General features: G+C 41.5%; 1 protein-coding gene across 2 annotated transcripts in view; it reads right to left on the bottom strand.

Moving 5' to 3' along the window:
- The window catches only part of RAPGEF5 (Rap guanine nucleotide exchange factor 5), a 225194-nt gene that overhangs the window by 182123 nt on the left and 24080 nt on the right, over positions 1–18991 (bottom strand). For both annotated transcript variants that reach the window (XM_078059361.1, XM_078059362.1), the window contains exons 2-3: positions 5160–5210; positions 2544–2650 (exon numbers count right to left, since the gene is read on the bottom strand). In XM_078059361.1, the coding sequence (XP_077915487.1) occupies positions 2544–2650; positions 5160–5210 (158 nt within the window). The remainder of the gene's footprint in view (positions 1–2543; positions 2651–5159; positions 5211–18991) is intronic.

Raw genomic sequence — 18991 nt, forward strand, 5'->3', positions numbered from 1 at the left:
AATGTAAATGGGGTGATGGTATTTAAAGACTTACTTGAAGTCTCAGAAACCAGTATGATTTTTCCTGTAGTGCAAAAGGAATAGAAAAGATCTCAAAGTTCTGAAAGTAATTCTCATGTAGGACATGGGGAACACTTCACCTCAATTTACTACCAGACAAAGGAAAATGACTCATCCTAGGCAATCATATTAGCACCTTATCTTTAGACCCAGGGCACTCATCAATCCTTAGATTATGAAACATGGAAGTTCTGGCCCGACCACTGGGAATCTGAAATAGCACAGCACATGCTCTCTCCCCATTCTACTCCCACTGAACCCTAAATGTGTTCTAACTTGGATGGATGGTTCTTTTCCATGAACCTCATTAACATACGTCTCCCAATGCTTTTTTCAATCTATATCCATGGAGACCACATAAAGCAACTGAGAGCAATGACGCATCTTACACATAGCCTTATGTGGTAGCTAAAAAGCATCATAGGAGCTTGTTCACGACTAGACCCAAAGTCATATCCAACCAGTTTTTATTTTTTAAAAATGAAAAAAAAATAGATAGGTTTAAAGTTGATACCATCATCTATTAAAAAAAAAAAAATTAAAAAGGCTCTATGTGAAGTGGTCCAGTCAGGACTGCAACCACTCTTCTCACCCGTCACGTCTACTTGGCCCGGGCTCTAAACTGAAGGTTCTCAGACATTGGGCTATGAATTGTTTATGGGGGGGTGGGGGGTTGGGGGATCAAGCTTTTTTCAAGAAGTTCATGAGTCCATATATACAAAAACATGCTTTCTCAACAGAATAGATCATGTCTAACCTAGGAATATTTTTTCAAAACCTATATATGTACTAATGTGGTTAATTTAACATGGGATTTTCAGGCACATGGGTGGCTCAGTTGATTAAGCATCTGCCTTCGGCTCAGGTCATGATCCCAGGGTCCTGGGATCAACTCCCACATCGGGCCCCCTCCTCAGCGGGAAGCCTGCTTCTCCCTCTGCCCCTCCCCCTCTGTTTTCGTGCTCTGTATAACTCTCTCTCTCTCAAATAAATAAAATCTTTTAAAAAATTTAATATGGGATTTTAAAGTATTAATTCATTGTAGTTCTCCCAACCTTCCCTCCCACCCTTGCTCAATGGTGCCTCAGAAAACAGATTCTGCCAAGAGTCTGATTAGAAAGTAGTTGGTAGCCTGGGATAGTGACTAGAAAAGAACATTAAGGAATTATCTAGGGTATGGATAATAGTTACATAGGTGTATATAATAATCAAAAATTCATCAAGCTGTACCCTCAAGAATTGTGCATTTTAAGTCATGTCTCAATGAAAAGGAAGTCTTCTTACTCAAAAAGGTTGGGAATCACTGTCCCCCAAATCCAGGCCATGATTTTTTCCCAAATCCACTATCCCCCAAATCCAGGCCATGAATTTTTCCAAACTGTGACAAATGGAAAAAACAGGAATATTATAATGAGTTTGTGATAAAGCTAAATTTAGTTAACTTAATGGAATGTCCTTATTCTGATAATCTTTCCTACCATTTTTGAGATTTATTTATTTATTTTGGGGGGAAGTTGCAGAGGGAAAGGGAGTCTCAAGCAGACTCCACTCTGAGCCTGAGGCAGAGCTGGATCTCATGACCATGAGATCATGACCTGAGCTGAAACCAAGAGTCAGGGGTTTAACCGACTGTGCCACCCAGGTGCCCCTTTCCTACTTCTTTTGGTGTCATTTATTCTGAGTACTCTTCCTATTCTTTATGGTATATCGTAATCTCGTTTCTGTAAGAAAAAATGATAATAAATGTTTTTTTGTTTTATCTTTATAATTTAGTTTTGGTATTGTTTGGTATGGTTCAACACCTTTAGTTGACAAAATAAAAGGCTGGTAATCCAATTTTGTTTTTTCTTTAAATGGCTCCATGAAATGAGAACATGTGTCCTCAACTTTCTAAGTGACAATTCTCTTAGTCCAGCTATACTTTAAAACTGACCATTTTAGCCCATCCATTTCCTTTTATACCTCTGCCCTTATTCACAAGCCAAGATGGAGAGATGCCAAACGTTTGCCACCTGCCCTTCCCCCTCCTTGCAGCGCCCAAGGAGGGGCTCATCCTCCCCTGGCAAGTTAGAGCAGAATTCCCTCTCCCATAGATCTCCCAAGAGTATTTCAAAGAACCTTGATAAGGTCCCTGAAGAAGGCGCCTATGCTTATTGAAGTCCCAGTGCAGCACATTCCCAATACAAATATATAAAACATCACATTTCAGAGGAAGCAGAGCAGAGACTCTCTCAGGAACCCATCCACTTGCGCCTGGAGATTCCATACCCCAACTTCAGAACTAGGAGTCTACTGTCAACAAATATTCAGCTGAGTTTAAAAGAAAAATCACCATCAGTACCCCAAATAGACACTTCAAACAAACAAATCCTCCCAGTACTGATATAGCCCAGCTCTTTGTGATCAAGGTTATGATTTCAGCACATTTTTTTTTATTATTATTCAAGGAGCATTTTTGACAAGGTGTTAGAAAATTGTGTTACCTGTAAAATCCCTTGAGGTTCACTCTGTCCTTTATCAGGTCAGTTGCCTGAACGATAATAATATTCCTCAATGCTCTTCCTGCACAAGAAGAATTCTCTCCATAAATCTAAATGGAAAAAGACAAATATTCTCCATAAATTTAGAGTAATATGACAATTTGTGAGCTGCCAATAGCATACCATATAAAAAAATCATGCCCACGTCCCTAAGTTTAAAAGCACTTTAGCCGACGTAGCTACAGACCAACTACTACCCATTTTATTTTTGCTATTGGTCCACTTGTGCTATTAAGCTACAGTAACTATTTTCCAAATAAACTGCTTTAACTATAAATAATCTTTTATACCAAGTTTCCAGAATAAAATATGTTTTTTTAGATAGTTTCTATCAATCAGCAAATTGAAGTATATTTATATTACATATTACTCTGCCATATTGATAATGCTTTCATGTAAAAGTCTCGGAAGATGGGAAAATAACGTTTTCCTATCTAGTGAACATCTCACTCTGTGATACGATGTGATAGGCTGCTATCTGCTTCACTCTTAAGCTTCACTCAGCTGCAGCGCTCATCGTTAATTCCAAGCATCCTGGTTTCATCTACATCACAATTCCACCTAGCAGATAAAAATTTTACTTAACCTCCTTTTTCATCTTCTAATTCACCCATAGGCATCTCTGATTCTTAGAGGATGAAGGAGGGTATTCCTTAGATCTAAAGAGGTCCATGTCCTACTTTATATCCTACCTCCTATCTCTATAATTGGTACCTTCCTCCATAGTGCAATGTTGCTTCACAAAGAAAGCTAAATGAAAATGAACTGTCTTCATGCTCATTAAAATTAATATATGTTGGGAACGCATGCTATATCTGTTTACTTATTTCTTGGTGAACTCTTTCTGCACCTACACTATTTTGCACCTATTGAATATTTTATATCTTCTCTTGAAGCAAACCAACTAATAGTATATTGACTATGACTTGACAGGGAACATTTCAACCCCATCCTTACACTTCCCTAATATTATCACTTCCTAAACACAACCTGATGAGAAAGTGTGAAGGGCAGGAAATGATTTTTTAACATGTTGCAACTGTATACAAAGCAAAACAAAACAAAAACTACACCAAGTCAGATGACAGAAAGTACTACCCTAGGGTGAGGGATGGGCTGAATGGGTGATGGGCATTAAGAAGTCACTTGTCACGATGAATGGATAAAGATGATGTGGTATATATATACAATGGAATAGTACGCAGCCATCAAAAGGAATGAGATCTTGCCATTTGCAACGACGTGGAGGGTGTTATGCTGAGCAAAATAAGTCAATCAGAGAAAGACACGTATCATATGACCTCACTGATATGAGGAATTTTTAATCTCAGGAAACAAACTGAGGGTTGCTGGAGTGGAGGGTGGGGTGGGAGGGATGGGGTGGCTGGGTGATAGACATTGGGGAGGGTATGTGCTATGGTGAGCGCTGTGAATTGTGCAAGACTGTTGAATCACAGACCTGTACCTCTGAAACAAATAATGCAATATATGTTAAGAAAAAAAAAAAAAGAAGAAGAAGATAGCAGGAGGGGAAGAATGAAGGGGGGGAATCGGAGGGGTAGACGAACCATGAGAGACGATGGACTCTGAGAAACAAACTGAGGGTTCTAGAGGGGAGGGGGGTGGGAGGATGGGCTAGCCTGGTGATGGGTATTAAAGAGGGCACATTCTGCATGGAGCACTGGGTGTTATATGCAAACAATGAATCATGGAACACTACATCAAAAGCTAATGATGTAATGTATGGTGATTAACATAATAAAAAATGCTCAAAAAAAAAAAAGTCACTTGTCACGATGAGCACTGGGGTCCTAGGCAAATGATGAATCACTAAATTCTACTCCTGAAGCCATTATTACGCTGTATGTTAACTAACTAGAATTTAAATAAAAATTTGGAAGAAAAGAAAAAGTACTACCCTAAAAGAGGTACAAGTCAGCTCACCCTTGACGGGTCCTGACAAGGTATCAATGTTCATTCACTTAGTTTTTCAAAACCATTTAATGAGCGGCTCTCAGACCCCATTCTAGATGCTGGGGATACAGCAATGAACAAGGCCAAAAAGTTTCAGACCTCACAACGCTCACAGCCTCCTGTTACTCTTTAGAAAAAAAAAGGAACTCTTTGTCAAATTATTTTTAAACACAATGAAGGCTTCCCCATCTTTTTTCAATGAACATAGATATTCTACTAACAGATAACTATAAATATAAATAATGCCCTCTTACACCAAGTTCTTAGTGTAAAATACCCACTATTTTAAAAATACAGCATTTCTATTAAGACAGCAAATTGAAAAAATATATATTTAACTCCACCATATTGATAACACATTCATATAAGGACTTGGGAGATGGGACAGTATTTCTTTTCCTGTCTGATGAACATCTTGTACCATGACACAATTATCAGAGCATTTCAAAGAACTTCAGCTGTGTCATCCCCAGGTGAAGGGGACAGTGTGCCCAGGGGCAGACGGAAGAGCTGTAACTAGAGAATTCTACATCAGGATTCATAAATCATTGTTTCAGAAAATGCAGTAAGAGCAAAGAGTCATACCTGGGAAGGAGTGTGTTCAAGGTATGGATTGGAAATTCTTCTCGATAGAGTCTATTTTGAAAGAAAGAAGAAGGGAAAAATTAGAACTAAACAAATCTTTGTACCAGCAGGGACAATGTCTGCAATGAGGCAGGTCTAGCAGTTGTCCAAACCAAAAAATGTGATTAAATCTCAAGTCATGGGCCATAAAGGATTCATGTCCTTATTCTCATTCAGTGCAAGCATCTGGTCAACATTCATTCCAATGGGACAGGTTATTCCATCTGAACAGCTCCCAACCGAAAGGTTACAACTTTAAGGAGTACCATGAAAAGATGGAGGTTTTCATACTTGCGATTTTATTCTCTGTGTGATTTGATTCTGTTTCTCCTTTTCTTTTCATTTCCTCCTTCACCAACTAACTCAGACACCCATCACTATACATCTACACTGCTGCTTCAGCCTCTCCGTGGATTTCCCTGACCTCTGGTCACGCCCCTGCAAGCCATCCTGCAAACCTCAACTGAACAACTGTCCCCTTGCCTTACAGTGGGTCTCTTACTGCTTAGGTGAGTCCATCCAAACCACCACGGTCTGCCTCCAACAGGTTTCCAGTATTCATTCTCCCTCCACCTCCCTACAGGACAAGATCTCATCAGAAGAGCTCGCCACTCATAACCGCCTCTGCTCACACCATTCTCCACACTGGAGAGCCCTCCATCTTTGCTGACGCTTCCCTGAATCCCACCAGACTTCGAAGTCCAGGTTTAGTGGAGTCGCCTCCTGGGTGAAGCTCCTCCCACCTGCCCCGGTCCACTGGGGTTTGTCCCTCTTTGCAGCTCTGTTTTTCTGTACTATTCATGTAGCAGCTTCTGGATGCTCTGCATTGCTGTCCGTCAGTAAGTGTGCATTTGCCCTAACTAAATCCACAAGCTCCTTGAGGGGGTGCTTGCTTTCACAGCATCTAGCATACAACCTTGCACAGAAATGTTTACTTTGCTATTCGTTTATTTATAGATATTTACATCTCTGTATCAATTTAGTAAGTATTTGCTGAATGATTTGAATTGTAGGAGCTAATTTTTCATACCTAATGATCCAGTGGGCAGCACCATCACCCACATATGCCTAAGCACAATAGAAAACTATTATCATTTCCCACTGTGGTATGGGGAACAGAAAAGAGAAACTAACATTTACTGAGCTCCCAACCTATGTTTAAAAGCTCTTTACACCTCTATTCCAAGGCTTGCTGTCTTTTGAGATCCCATCGTTTTTAGTCTGCCGCCTCCACTTCTCAAAATCATTGGCTAAACTACAAAACATACCCTGCCAGTCATCGCCTTCCAGCATCTGAACCTTCTACCAAACCTTAATCTAAGGCACAATTCCCATTCTGCATCTTCCCCACTCCACATGGCTCCCCTATTACTTATCTTAGACTGAAAGAAACATACAAACTCTCTCCAGAGATGCCAATTGGTTTACTCTGCTGAAGATTTGCAAAGGCTTCAAAGAAAATGAAATTTACAAAGGTAGACAGGCCATTTTTAATTCCCATGTATTAAAATAAAACATCCACCCACCCCTTCTGGTGTGGTATTATACACACTCCCAATCGGCCCTTCTCAAGCCTTCTGTCGTCTGAGCCTATGTAATATATTCACTTATTGAAATACCAAACAATTTAAAATTTGCATATGCACTAGCTTTATCATTTGAAGATGAATCATCATAAGTGATTTTTCTCCCCCTAAATAGACTTCTAAAAGTCAATATGGTAGGCCAGGACTGACAGTCTTTGTTACTCATCTAATTGCCTGAATCAGCTCAGGAAAGCAACAACTTCACATGATTTAGTTTAAAAAAAAAAAAAAAGCTTTCTAGGTAGAAACAAGTTCTCAAGAACTAGGTAGGGGCACATTCACAAAAGAAAGCAAACCATTTCCTTTCTTTCAGCCGCCAACCTAAATCTGGCTGTCTCCACACTAGTGTTACACTCACACAATTCTACTTCACAGAAACTTCCCCGTGGATGGCTGGTTTCAAAAGATTGGTAAGGTGAGTAAATAAAGCCATGAGATTCTTCCATGCTGACTAGATAACAGTGACAGATAAGCTACTAGCCCACAGGGAATCGGCAAGAGCAACACAACAAGAACGGCCTTTTCCAGAACACAATACCTACATTTGTTGTCAGAAACTCCTGTGAAGCGCTCTCTTACCTGGTCCCAGGAGGGCTCTGTTTCATTAACTCTAGGACAGTGGCTCTCAAACTCCGCTGGGCTCCAGGAAACCACAGAGCTCCCTGCAGAACTCGGTAAAGTTCTGATGTGTTAAACTTAAAACAGCTCTCCTAACTATGTGCTTTACAGACCACTTTTTGTTAGTTGTTGGTATTGACCCAAAATAGCAAGCGTCAAAGACCTTGAGAAAAAAGAACATGGAATAGTCTATCCATGACCTCGATTTTTAAGAGGTATTAGGAAATTGCGTAATTTTTGTCATCAGGAACACGGTAAGGGCCACCTTACAAGAATCTGAGAATCACTGCTCTGAATCACCTCAAGGATTGCTCTCCAGCGTTTACTTGAAAGAGTATCACAAGAACACCCTTAAAAATGCACCCCTCTCTGTTTCGATATTCTTTCCTAATATGTCATCAGATGTTTTTGTCCCTTCTTTGAATCCCTTGGTTTTATTTCTCCTCTGAGCATTCCAAGGCTTCATCTAATCCTTCTGGTAGCAATGAACTTCCATTCATTTCTCATTTACAAAGCACCTACTGAGCTCTTTGCCAGCCACTGTGGGAACTTCCAGAAACATACACAAGAATGTGATACTATTCCTCATCTAAATCCATTTATCAGAACACATAGGAGCTAAAGAATACTTTAAACCCATGAATTCTTTTACTTGATCCTCATTTCCTATCAATTTACTCTATAATCTTGGATGGCTGTTCCCAGTGATACAGAGTGTCCTCTTTTAAATGGCTCTCACCATAATATTTCATAATACAATGTCCAGGTGAAATAATGCTTTTTTCCCCCTTTATTTCCAATTTCCTAGAATTACTTCGGCTACATGCAATGATACTTTCATGAAAGACATATATCTACCATAGAGAGAAGACTAGTAACAATACAAATGAAATTAGATTTTAATTCAAATTTATTTCTTCTCCTTTCCATTTTAGTGAACCATGGAAAAGGATTCCCTAAATGATTCTAGGAAAATATTTTTCATATTTTAAACATGTATTAGAAAACTGCAACCCTTTAATATTCACATATGAACTTCCAGAAACAAACAATGGCATAACTCAAAGGGGTAATTGGTTAGCAATCATGTATTACCTTCATTTTTTTAAAGTTAGGTGTCCACTAGAGTTAAATTATAATGGTCCAAGATGCTGGGTCTGAACCGAGCATAGAACTCATTACAGAGTCAGTGAAAATATCTTACTATACTATATGATAGATTTACAGCACATTTCTTATCAGCTCTTAAAGGGCATGCCTTAATACTCTCCTTAGATTGAATTAAAGTACATAGGTGGCCAAGGGGAGAGAGAAAGGAGAAAGACCGAATCATTTCAATCCCCGCAAAAGTATGACCTCGTTTATTTCAAAGAGGAACCAACAAGAACTACCAAATGTATTGATACCTTGAGAATTCAGTTCCTGACATGACTTTCTGTCACCTGCAGCCATTGCCCTTTCCCTATTCTGGGCCATCAAGTAGAAGATGAAGACATCACAGTGGAATGAGTACACCTGCTTCTCTTACAATCCTAGGAAACCAGCAAGCTTCCGAAGTTACCAGAGGGCCCCTATGTAAAGAGATGACTACCAGCTCAAACAATAAGGGTTGTGATGGAGCAGGCTGTCCAGCAGAGCTCTAAGACTATGAGTCTAAGACTATGAGTCCTTTTTAAGCCCCAGGATACACTTCTAGCTCAATCAGAGCTTGAACAAGGTAAAAGGGACCAAACCCCAGCCTGTATGTGGGCTTGAGAATTACACGGCAACACAAGTTAGGCATTACACAAGCTGGAGCCAATTGCTAAAAGGGAAGCATGGGGCAGGGCGCCACCACTCTCCCCCAAGCTCTGGCTGTGGCTCAGGCCCACCACCATGTCCTCAGGGCTCCAAGGGATGTGCTCCCACCAGTCAGTCACTGCCACAAAGCCATATGTAATAGCACCTTCTCGGCATAGCCTTGCCACACCAACGTCAGTCATGTTCTCAAAACTGTGTTTTTCTACTGCCCAGTGTAGTGTTAAGAAAAATGGAATGAAAGGGAAAGCGGCAGAAATGTTTACTGAGCACCCCCCTTGTCTATAGCACTTCCCCATAATAGTAACTGCACCCATCTATTCTCATTTTTAAAGGGACAGAGAAATTAAGAAATTTACTTATATGGGGTTCCTGGGTCGTGCAGTCGGTTAAGCGTCTGCCTCTTAATTTTGGCTCGTGTCATGGTCTCAGGGTTGTGAGATCGAGCCCTGCATCTTGGAATCTGCTTAAGATTCATTCCCTCTCCCTCTGCCCCACTTCCCACCCCCCCCCGAAAGAAGGAAGGAAGGAAGGAAGAAAGAGAAAGAAAGAAAGAAAGAAAGAAAGAAAGAAAGAAAGAAAAGAAAAGTAAAGAAAAGAAAGAAAAGAAAGAAAAAGAAAAGAAAGAAAGAAAAGAAAAGAAAAGAAAGAAAAGAAAAGAAAGAAAGAAAGAAATTAATTTACTTAAAGTCCCTGAGCTGGAAAGTTACAGAGCCAGGACTGAAACAAAAGTGACTGATTCCAAAGCCACCACTCTGCTGTAATACACTGCATGCTATTAATTAATAATTGGGTTTCTACATGCTACAGATTGTGCTAAGTATTTTACATGCAACATACCACTTAATCTGTGAAAAACTTCGAGGTAGGTACTATTATTTTTTTTTTAAAGATTTTATTTATTTGACAGAGAGAGACACAGCGAGAGAGGGAACACAAGCAGGGGGAGTGGGAGGGGGAGAAGCAGGCCTCCCGCGGAGCAGGGAGCCCGATGCGGGGCTGGAGCCCGATGCGGGGCTCGATCCCAGGACTCTGGGATCATGACCCAAGCCGAAGGCAGACGCCTAACGACTGAGCCACCCAGGCGCCCCAGGTAGGTACTATTATTAATTCTATTCCCCAGATGACAGAACTAGACTTCAAGAGGTTAAGAAATTTACCCAAGTTTGCAGCCCAAGCCCATCTGTAGTTACTACTCCACAGTTGTCATTTATACATTGTGATGATTTAAGAGTAACATGACAAATTGAGTGCATCTCACTGCATTAAGAAGTCACAAACAGCACTAGATCCAGTGATTCTCAGCCCCTGGATATAAATTATGAGCCATCTGAGAAACTGAAGAGAAAAACCCAACAGGAGCTCACGTCCCACCCCCAGACCACAGAATTAGAACCTCTAGGAGTGGGACCTGGGCGGTTTCTGCCAAGTTCCCCAGGTGGTTCTAATGGGTAACCACTGTACAAATCAGTGGTTGGAATCGGCAGCCTGAACCTCTCATCATCCACTTCAGCTATGAGACCTGGAGAACTCTTCAAACTGCCTCCTTCACAGGCCCCGCTGAGTTCAGAACCTAGTACAGGTGCAAGTCCTTTGACCGAAAGCACGGGGATCTGTGGCTGAGCTTCGAAGTCTGCCTTGTGTAAAACAAAGGGCCAGTGTTTCTGGAAATCCCACCTTGTCCCTGTTTGTGTTTTGTGTTTTATTTTTACCCCATCCCAGACACAGCCCTAAGCCAAGGTACCTTCGTGTCTGCAGAAAAGGAAGAAGCTACATACTTTCTGAAAAGTCATACCCTTTTAATGGCATTCACAGCATTAAACTTAGTTTTTACTTCCCATTAGTAAAGGACGCTCTTCTAGTATAAACATGTTTGCCTCACTTAAAAGCTAAAGTAGAAAACTGAAGTGGGTTCTAGGAATACTTATAAATATTTCAAAATCTTGCCGGCCTACCAAAATAAATCAGCAAGAACCAGCAGGTTCTGGGGAAATATACACAATAGGTACAACAGAAACAAACCCCAACATGTCATCAACTTGATTTTTACTCAGTTCTTGAGAAAATCTTTCTTCTTGCTGTGTTTACAAGCAAGACAATAGTTCTGCCTAACACGGTGGGCTTTTCTGATTAATGCAACCACAGAAAAGACTTTAAAATTTAGGAATCAAGTCACTAAAGATTTTAGAATAGTTAAATTAGCAAGCTTACTTACCTCCACTCGTCACTGGATTCCCTACTTGTATTAATATCAACCCACCCAGTCACACCTGGAGTCCAAGATGAACCCTTTCCACAGCCACCAACATGAAGATATTCCCACCGAGACACTCTGAGCAGCAAAATAATCAAAGAACTGCACTACAACCCATGGAATAAATATCCATGAGTCCATACTGATATAAATGATTCAATTAATAAATGTTGGGCTAAGCAGGCTGGAGGGAGTGGGGATCTTATCAGAATTCCAATTACTAAATTCAAGAGGAGGAAAACAAGATCACCGTTAGGCAGATACCACAGTACTAAATATTGCAGACAAAAAAGAAAGAAAGAAATCAGCGGATACTGAAATTAGTGGACACAAGGGTGATACACAGACTATCTGCTCAGTGTCAAAGTGGCTTCTCACAAGATAGTAAGTACGGAGGAGGAAAGAGTCACTTTTCAGTGGAGTATAGCAGATCTCACCCTAATTAAGTGATAAAAGCTATCGCCAATCATGAGACACGTTGACATCATTTGCCCGCTGAAAGGATACAATGAGGAAGGCACTTTTATGGCATTTTTGTAAAACTGTGTACCTGAATTCAATGAGAAAACAGACAACTCCAAATCGAGGGGCATTCTTCAATGTAAGTAAGCCTTTAACTCTGCAAAAATTGTCAAGGCTCTGAAGGACCAAGAAATACTGAGGGGCTCCCCCCAGGTTGGAGAGGACAAAAGGAAATGCAATGAAAGGCCATGTGTGATTCTGAACTAGGTTAAGGACCTTGGTGGGACAATGGGCAAACTCCGAATGAGGTCTATATTTGAGTTAATTGACTATGAATGCTGTTTTTGTCAAGTGTACTGTGGTTACATAAAATGTTAACATTTGGGGAAGCTGGATGAAGGTTTTAAGAGGACTCTGTACTATTTGTGAAACTTGTGAGTCTGAATTTATTTCAAAAGGAAAAGTTAAAAAAAAAAAAGTAATGGCCTCTTTCCTCCCCACAAATGAAGTTTCAAAAAAAATTCAAATATTATTTCAAAATAAACCATCTATTTCTTTGCTAAATGCTGTGTGGCCCTTACCATGACATTATCTCGGGCTGCAAAACAGAATGACCCTACTTGCCGCCCTGCACACTCTGACCTCTAGAACAAATCAGATTTATCTCCCTAAAACATCTTCTTACATATCACCTTGTTTGTTTTTTAAATAAAATATCTATTTAAAAATACAGTTTGGTCTCACTGAGTGCTCACAACGCGCCCAGCGGATGATACTCTCAATGATACCCTGCCACACTTATGTCCTAGATATGCTCTGCTCTAGTCAGGCAGACTGTCCAATTTTTACTATGCGAACGGTACACATTCTCACCTCTGTGCCCAAGCCCTGGCCATTACTTCTGCTCCCTGCATTTCTCTACGTTTCCACACCCTGCTCTTCCTGAGATCCACGCAAATGCTGCATGAAGCCCCCTCCAGGCCTGAGCCGCCCATGACTAATCTGTTCCCCAAACACTCTAACACTTGTCTTTCTCTGCCACTAGGATATAATGCCTCCTGCCGTCTCTCCTCAGCCAGCCTTGCAACCCCCCAGTATTTACTGGTCCCTTCTGTAAATCAAGGCCCTTCTATGGTGTGTAGCAGGGGATGACCACCCAGTGGTGACTTTTCCCCTTGTCACAGTACCTGATGTTCCAGACTTTCAGGCCAAGTGGCAAACGTGCTATTACCACCTCAAAATCCATGAAACCCATTGCCACCTCTGCCATACCACCACTGCCCTTCCTTTTTTTTTTTTTTTTTAAGATTTTATTTATTTATTTGACAGAGAGAGAACAAGCAAGGGGAACAGCAGAGGGAGAGGGAGAAGCAGACTCCCCGCTGAGCAGGGAGTCCGATGCGGGACCCGATCCCAGGACCCTGAGATCATGACCTGAGCTGAAGGCAGACGCTTAACCGACTGAGCCACCCAGGCACACCCCACCCCCACTTTTTTTTTTTAAAGATTTTATTTATTTATTTGATGGGGGTGGGAGAAGGGGGAGAGAGAGAGAGACCACTACCCTTCCTTTCTCTTATTTCTCAATTCTGTTTTAAATGGTCGAGTATGCAGCAAGAGTATATACATAGTTTATTTCTATACACTGAATTATCTATGTGCTCATTTTAAAACTTAAAGATACATTTGAATACTAATTGTTTCTTTGTAGTGAGAAACACTTCCATGAAGTCACTTTGTGTGGGGCCTTCAAGAGGAAAAAAATGTTCACTTTCCTTCTATGTTACTGGCAAGTCAGAAATGTGCCAAAGAAATAACACCCTGGAGCAGCCACCTTTCTTTCCTTCCTTGGCTCTGGGAATAAATTAGTCTCTTCAGTGTTTCTTCTTAATTTATATATAAAAATTTTTGAAAGCTATAAAGGTGATAATGTTGTCTTCCAGCAGAAGGAAGATTTAGAAAACTAGATCTAGATTTTCTTTCTCAATTACTCATATAAGACATATGAACAACCTCAGAAATACAGCACCAGAAAAGACATCCTGAGGTCACCTGGCCTATTCCACAGCCTTCATCTACACTCTGAGTCAGGTGGGAATCTGGATCAGGAGTCTATAAACTACAGCCCACAGATCAAACCCAGCTACCACCTGTTTTTCATAAAGTTTTATTGGAACACAGATGCTTCCATTTGTTTGCATATGGTCTCTGGCTATTTTCTTGCCAAAAATATTTACTATACAGCACTTCACAAAAAAAGCTTACCAACCCTGGTCTAGATTATCAAATTTTACAGAACAGGAGGTACTCTATAAAATCCCTAGCAGTACATTCCCGTGCTCAATTAGTTATTGATGAGAATTTCTTTCCCTCTTGAGCCACATTATCTCCCACTGCCATTGGAAGATTATTTGCTCCAAAAATGTTTAAGGCACATTTCCATCTTCACTTACATGTCACATAAAAGCAAGAAACAGGTCAAGACAATTTTTGGCTCCCAAGATTAAAACAAACAAAAAAGGAGGAATTAGTTTCACAAACTCCTTCTTCTAAATTAGGAACTTCTAACCTTTACCATAATGTAGACAAGTCTAGACGTCACAAAACTAATGCCAAGGGTCAAATATACAAAAGTACTAGTAAATGCAAGAATATCCTGTTTCAAATATCTGAATCTTGCACACAGTAGTCTCTCTGCTTGGAATGACTTCCTCCTCATACATTTAAATTTTCATTGAGTTTATGTTAAAATGTATTCATATGCTCAATACTCCCCTCTTAGAGCTTCTTATGTACTTTCAAAGTATTTTAGATTCCAGATACTTATTAACATTTGGATTCCCCCTAATTCATTATAAGAATCTTAAAGGTAAGGTCTATATTTTACTCATATATATAAATATCCATAATATCTAATATGATTCATTGCACAGTTAATCCTCACTGAATGCTTGTCAAGGAAAAACAAATCCAGCTCTGATAATACCTTCTTTAAACCCTCCCCCCTTCGGGAATTTACAGCTCCTTCCTCCATGCCCTGCACCACCTTCTCCTGGGACCCAAGCCTTGTGTGGTGGTTACGAGCAGAGCTCTGAATTTATATGGCTTAGATTCAAAGCCCATCTGTATTATGTGTCCTTGAACAAGTTATTTAAACTTCTTTCTGCCTCTCTTTCACGTCTTTAAATGGGAGAAATAAAATCTACTCATAAGGTTGTTGTAAGGCTTAAATGACTTAAAACAGTGGTTCTCAAACTTTATTCATCTGGAGGGCTTATGAAACCAGATTGCTAGGTCCCATCCCCAGAAGTTTTGGGTTCAGGAGGTCTGGGGTGCCTATGAATCTGCATTTCTAATAAGCTCCTAGAGGATGTTAATGCTGATAGACTACACTTGGAGAACCACTGGCTTAAAATATGTATAGAGTTTAAAAATAAAAAATGTATTTATTTATTTGACAGAGAGTGCGCACAAGCAGGGGGAGCAGCAGAGAGAGAGGGAGAAGCAGATTCTCCACCGAGCAAGGAGCCCGACATGGGGCTTGATCCCAGGACCCTGGGATCATGACCTGAGCCGAAGGCAGATGCTCAACTGACTGAGCTAAGCAGGGGCCCCAAATATATGAAGAGTTTAGAACAGTGCCTGCTGTACAGTGAGTGTTAACTAGTGTTGAGCACTCAGCAAACTATTATTACCATGTCCATGAATGCGGGTCTCGCCTACTACACTGTAAGCTTCTCAAGGGACAGGATGGTATGTTTTTCATCCACATCCTTAGGTCAGGACAGAGTGCCTATGACAAAGCAATACGAGTAGAGCACTGACAGAATTCTCTGCCTCTCACCCAAGGATCTCCCTGGTTGGAAAAGAAAATAGGATTTGTGGGGAAGAAGATTCTCCCACTGGCAACATTCCCAGGGGTTTCACATCACACATGACTCATGAGGGTTAGGTCCCATATCCCATACTTGGGAGTCTGCAAGAGCAAACTCATAATCAGTGAGCTTTTACAAGGCTCTTGAGACCAGATCTGTTCCCAAATGGGTGCAGAGTTTCTATGGGTTCTGTCAATGATAATCACCGGCCGCTACTTCTGTTTAAGACTCTAGGTACAGTCAGGGCACCTGGGTGGCTCAGTCGGTTAAGCACCCTACTCTTGAGTTCAGCTCAGACCATGATCTCAGGGTCATGAGATGGAGCCCAGCGCCATGCCTGAGCCCGAGCCGAGCCAGGTGTGGAGTCTGCTTAAGATTTTCTCTCCCTCTCTGCCATCCCTCTCCCCCCACACTACCTCATGCGCTCTCTCTCTAAACACACACACACACACACACACACACACACACACACAAACCCTCTAGGTATAGTCAATTCTTTTTTTTTTTTTTAAAGATTTTATTTATTTGACAGAGAGAGATAGCAAGAGCAGGAACACAAGCAGGGGGAGTGGGAGAGGGAGAAGCAGGCCTCCCGCCAAGCAGGGAGCCCGATGTGGGGCTCAATCCCAGGACCCCGGGATCATGACCCGAGCCGAAGGCAGACGCTCAATGACTGAGCCCCCCAGGCGCCCCGTAGGTATAGTCAATTCTTACACAAACAAGAATTTCATCTGGACACTGCCAAGTGGAAATCCTGTCATTCATTTGAAAGTTATACCTTTCTGGTCATTAACGACTTACTTTCTTTAGCATTCCCAAATCTTTGAGTTAATAACTGATTTTAGAATTGGAGAGAATCAATATTTACCTAGCAGTCTACAATTTCACATATGCAGCTTACAAAGTTCAGGACACTTGCAACGCCAGGGTTAGGACACAGATCCTCTGCAATTTCACAAATAATCCTAACAGCAGCGCTGTGACCCCCTGCGCAGACCTTTGGTATCAGGCAAGATCATTTTTCTAGCTCCCCGAAGTCATTTAAAGCAGCTGGGAACAATTGCTGCTTATCGTGTGTAATTCCAGTTTGAAGAATCATTCTCTTGATGGTCGTAGAACAGTGTCATCTCATCGGTCAACAGCTTACCATTTGCCACAAGGAGCAGGCCTGCGCCCTCCTTCTCTTCAGGCTCTGAATGCCCAGAGAATGTGAGCTTATTTGGCCTTCACTTATTGCACAAGCACTCAGCGGGCACTTGAGTCTTACAGGCTTGTGAAACTTTATCTTGGGTCACACGTCCTCCTTCCGCTCATGTCCTTGACTTTTTTAAAATCTGAGGTCGACTGAAGGCTCACTGTAGAGCCACACCAGCTTCTTTCACTTCCTTCTACTTTTCCAACACCTTCTACCAATAATACTACAGAATTGGAATTCCATTCCCATCTTGAGCATCTTTCCTTTTAGTGTTTCCAGCTATGATACCCTAACTATCCCTTCTCTTAATCTGTTAAAATCCAATTTCACGAAGCGCAGCGTTCACGACAGGGCCCCTTCTCTAAAGCAGACCGAGCCTGGGCAGGTTTGTGCCACACTCTGCTGCCACTGGGTTTATCGTCCTGACTGTAAGCACACACCTGCCCATCCCTGGACCCTGACTGACATGTCCTTCTACCTCCACTGAATCTCCCTACCAAATTATTTCTTCTAACCTGTCTACACATCTTTTCCTTTCTCTAGTAAGTCATCGTAGAGAGTCCTTCTTCAAACTGTTTCCCTCCTCCCCCAACTTTCTACTCTGGCACAAAGGCCCACTCCGGTCCTGGCCAACATAACCAGTGATCCTTCAGCCAGGACAAGAAAGACAGACCTTATCCCGCAGGTCACCGGGGCAGTGTTTAGATGTTCTGGAACTCAAGGTGATCTTGAGTTCTCAGGGCTCCCCCTGGAAATCCCCCTTCCACCATTGCAGACATCAGCAACGTCCCATTAGTTCTCCCGGCTCATGACGGGCCTCCCAGTAGAACCTCTGGAATGCTAATGACAACCACCTGGCAAGTATTATCTTCCTCAGGTCTCATCTCAGCTAATCTCAGATGCTACTAATCAACAGGTATCTACATTCTTCCACCAAGTGTGGTCTGTGGCGCAGACCTGAGCACTTCTGGGAAATAGAGATCCTCAGGTTCCACCCCACACCGATGCAGTCAGACAAGGCTTTACAAGATCCCCAGGTGAATCATATCACAGTAAAGATCACAGAGGTTTCACCTATACTACCGAGATATAAAATCCTGCTTCTGCTACACATGTTTCTGAATCATAAAAAGCCCTTGAAGGTATCAACAGAGGTCCTCCTAAAAAAGGATTATATGGGCAAAACGAGTTTTGAAGATGTTGCTTATTCTATTCTCCCTCCTTAAAGATGAAAAAAATGCACTTAAGGATATTGGAGATGTTAAAAAACTCCTGCAGTAATCCCACGTTTCTCAAACATATCTGGCCAAGGAATTTAAAAAATTTATTTCTATAAACATCTGTTACCATCTCAAAGCACGTTATTGGTGCAAATGGAAAGCAGTAAATTAAAAAGCCTGCTCCAAAGAATAAGCACCTCCGTTCGACAAAGCACGGCACTTACTCCTCTGGCTTATATAACAATGACTTTTAAGTACAGATATTAATGAAGTTCAATAGATGTTGCCTCCTACCTTCATGGTTGAGGAGGTCAAGCAGAGACCAGCCTTGGCAGGACGCTATACAACCTAGATGAACAAGAAGGGAAAGAGGCCAAACACCAGAGCTACCAAATCCCCCACTTAAACCAGCCTGTGATTCCCCCAAACTTTCTGGACATACCTTGCCTCTTCTCTTTACTGTTTTCACCATCTAAGAGGAAAAAGTCACATCAGATTCCAATTTACTTGTATTCTGCTATAAAAAATCCAAAAGCGGGGCGTCTGGGTGGTTCAGTCGGTTAGGCATCTGCCTTCGGCTCAGGTCATGATCCCAGGATCCTGGGATGGAGCCCCCGCATCGGGCTCCCTACTCAGCGGGGAGTCTGCTTCTCCCTCTCCCTCTGCCTCTCCCCCCCCACTTGTGCTCTCTCTTGCTCTCTATCTGACAAATAAATAAATAACTTCTTTTAAAAAATTAAAAAAATAAAAATAAAAAAAAGATCCAAAAGCAACTTCAAGGTTTTT

This window comes from Halichoerus grypus, chromosome 12, assembly GCF_964656455.1.
Source record: "Halichoerus grypus chromosome 12, mHalGry1.hap1.1, whole genome shotgun sequence".
Taxonomy (NCBI): domain Eukaryota; kingdom Metazoa; phylum Chordata; class Mammalia; order Carnivora; family Phocidae; genus Halichoerus; species Halichoerus grypus.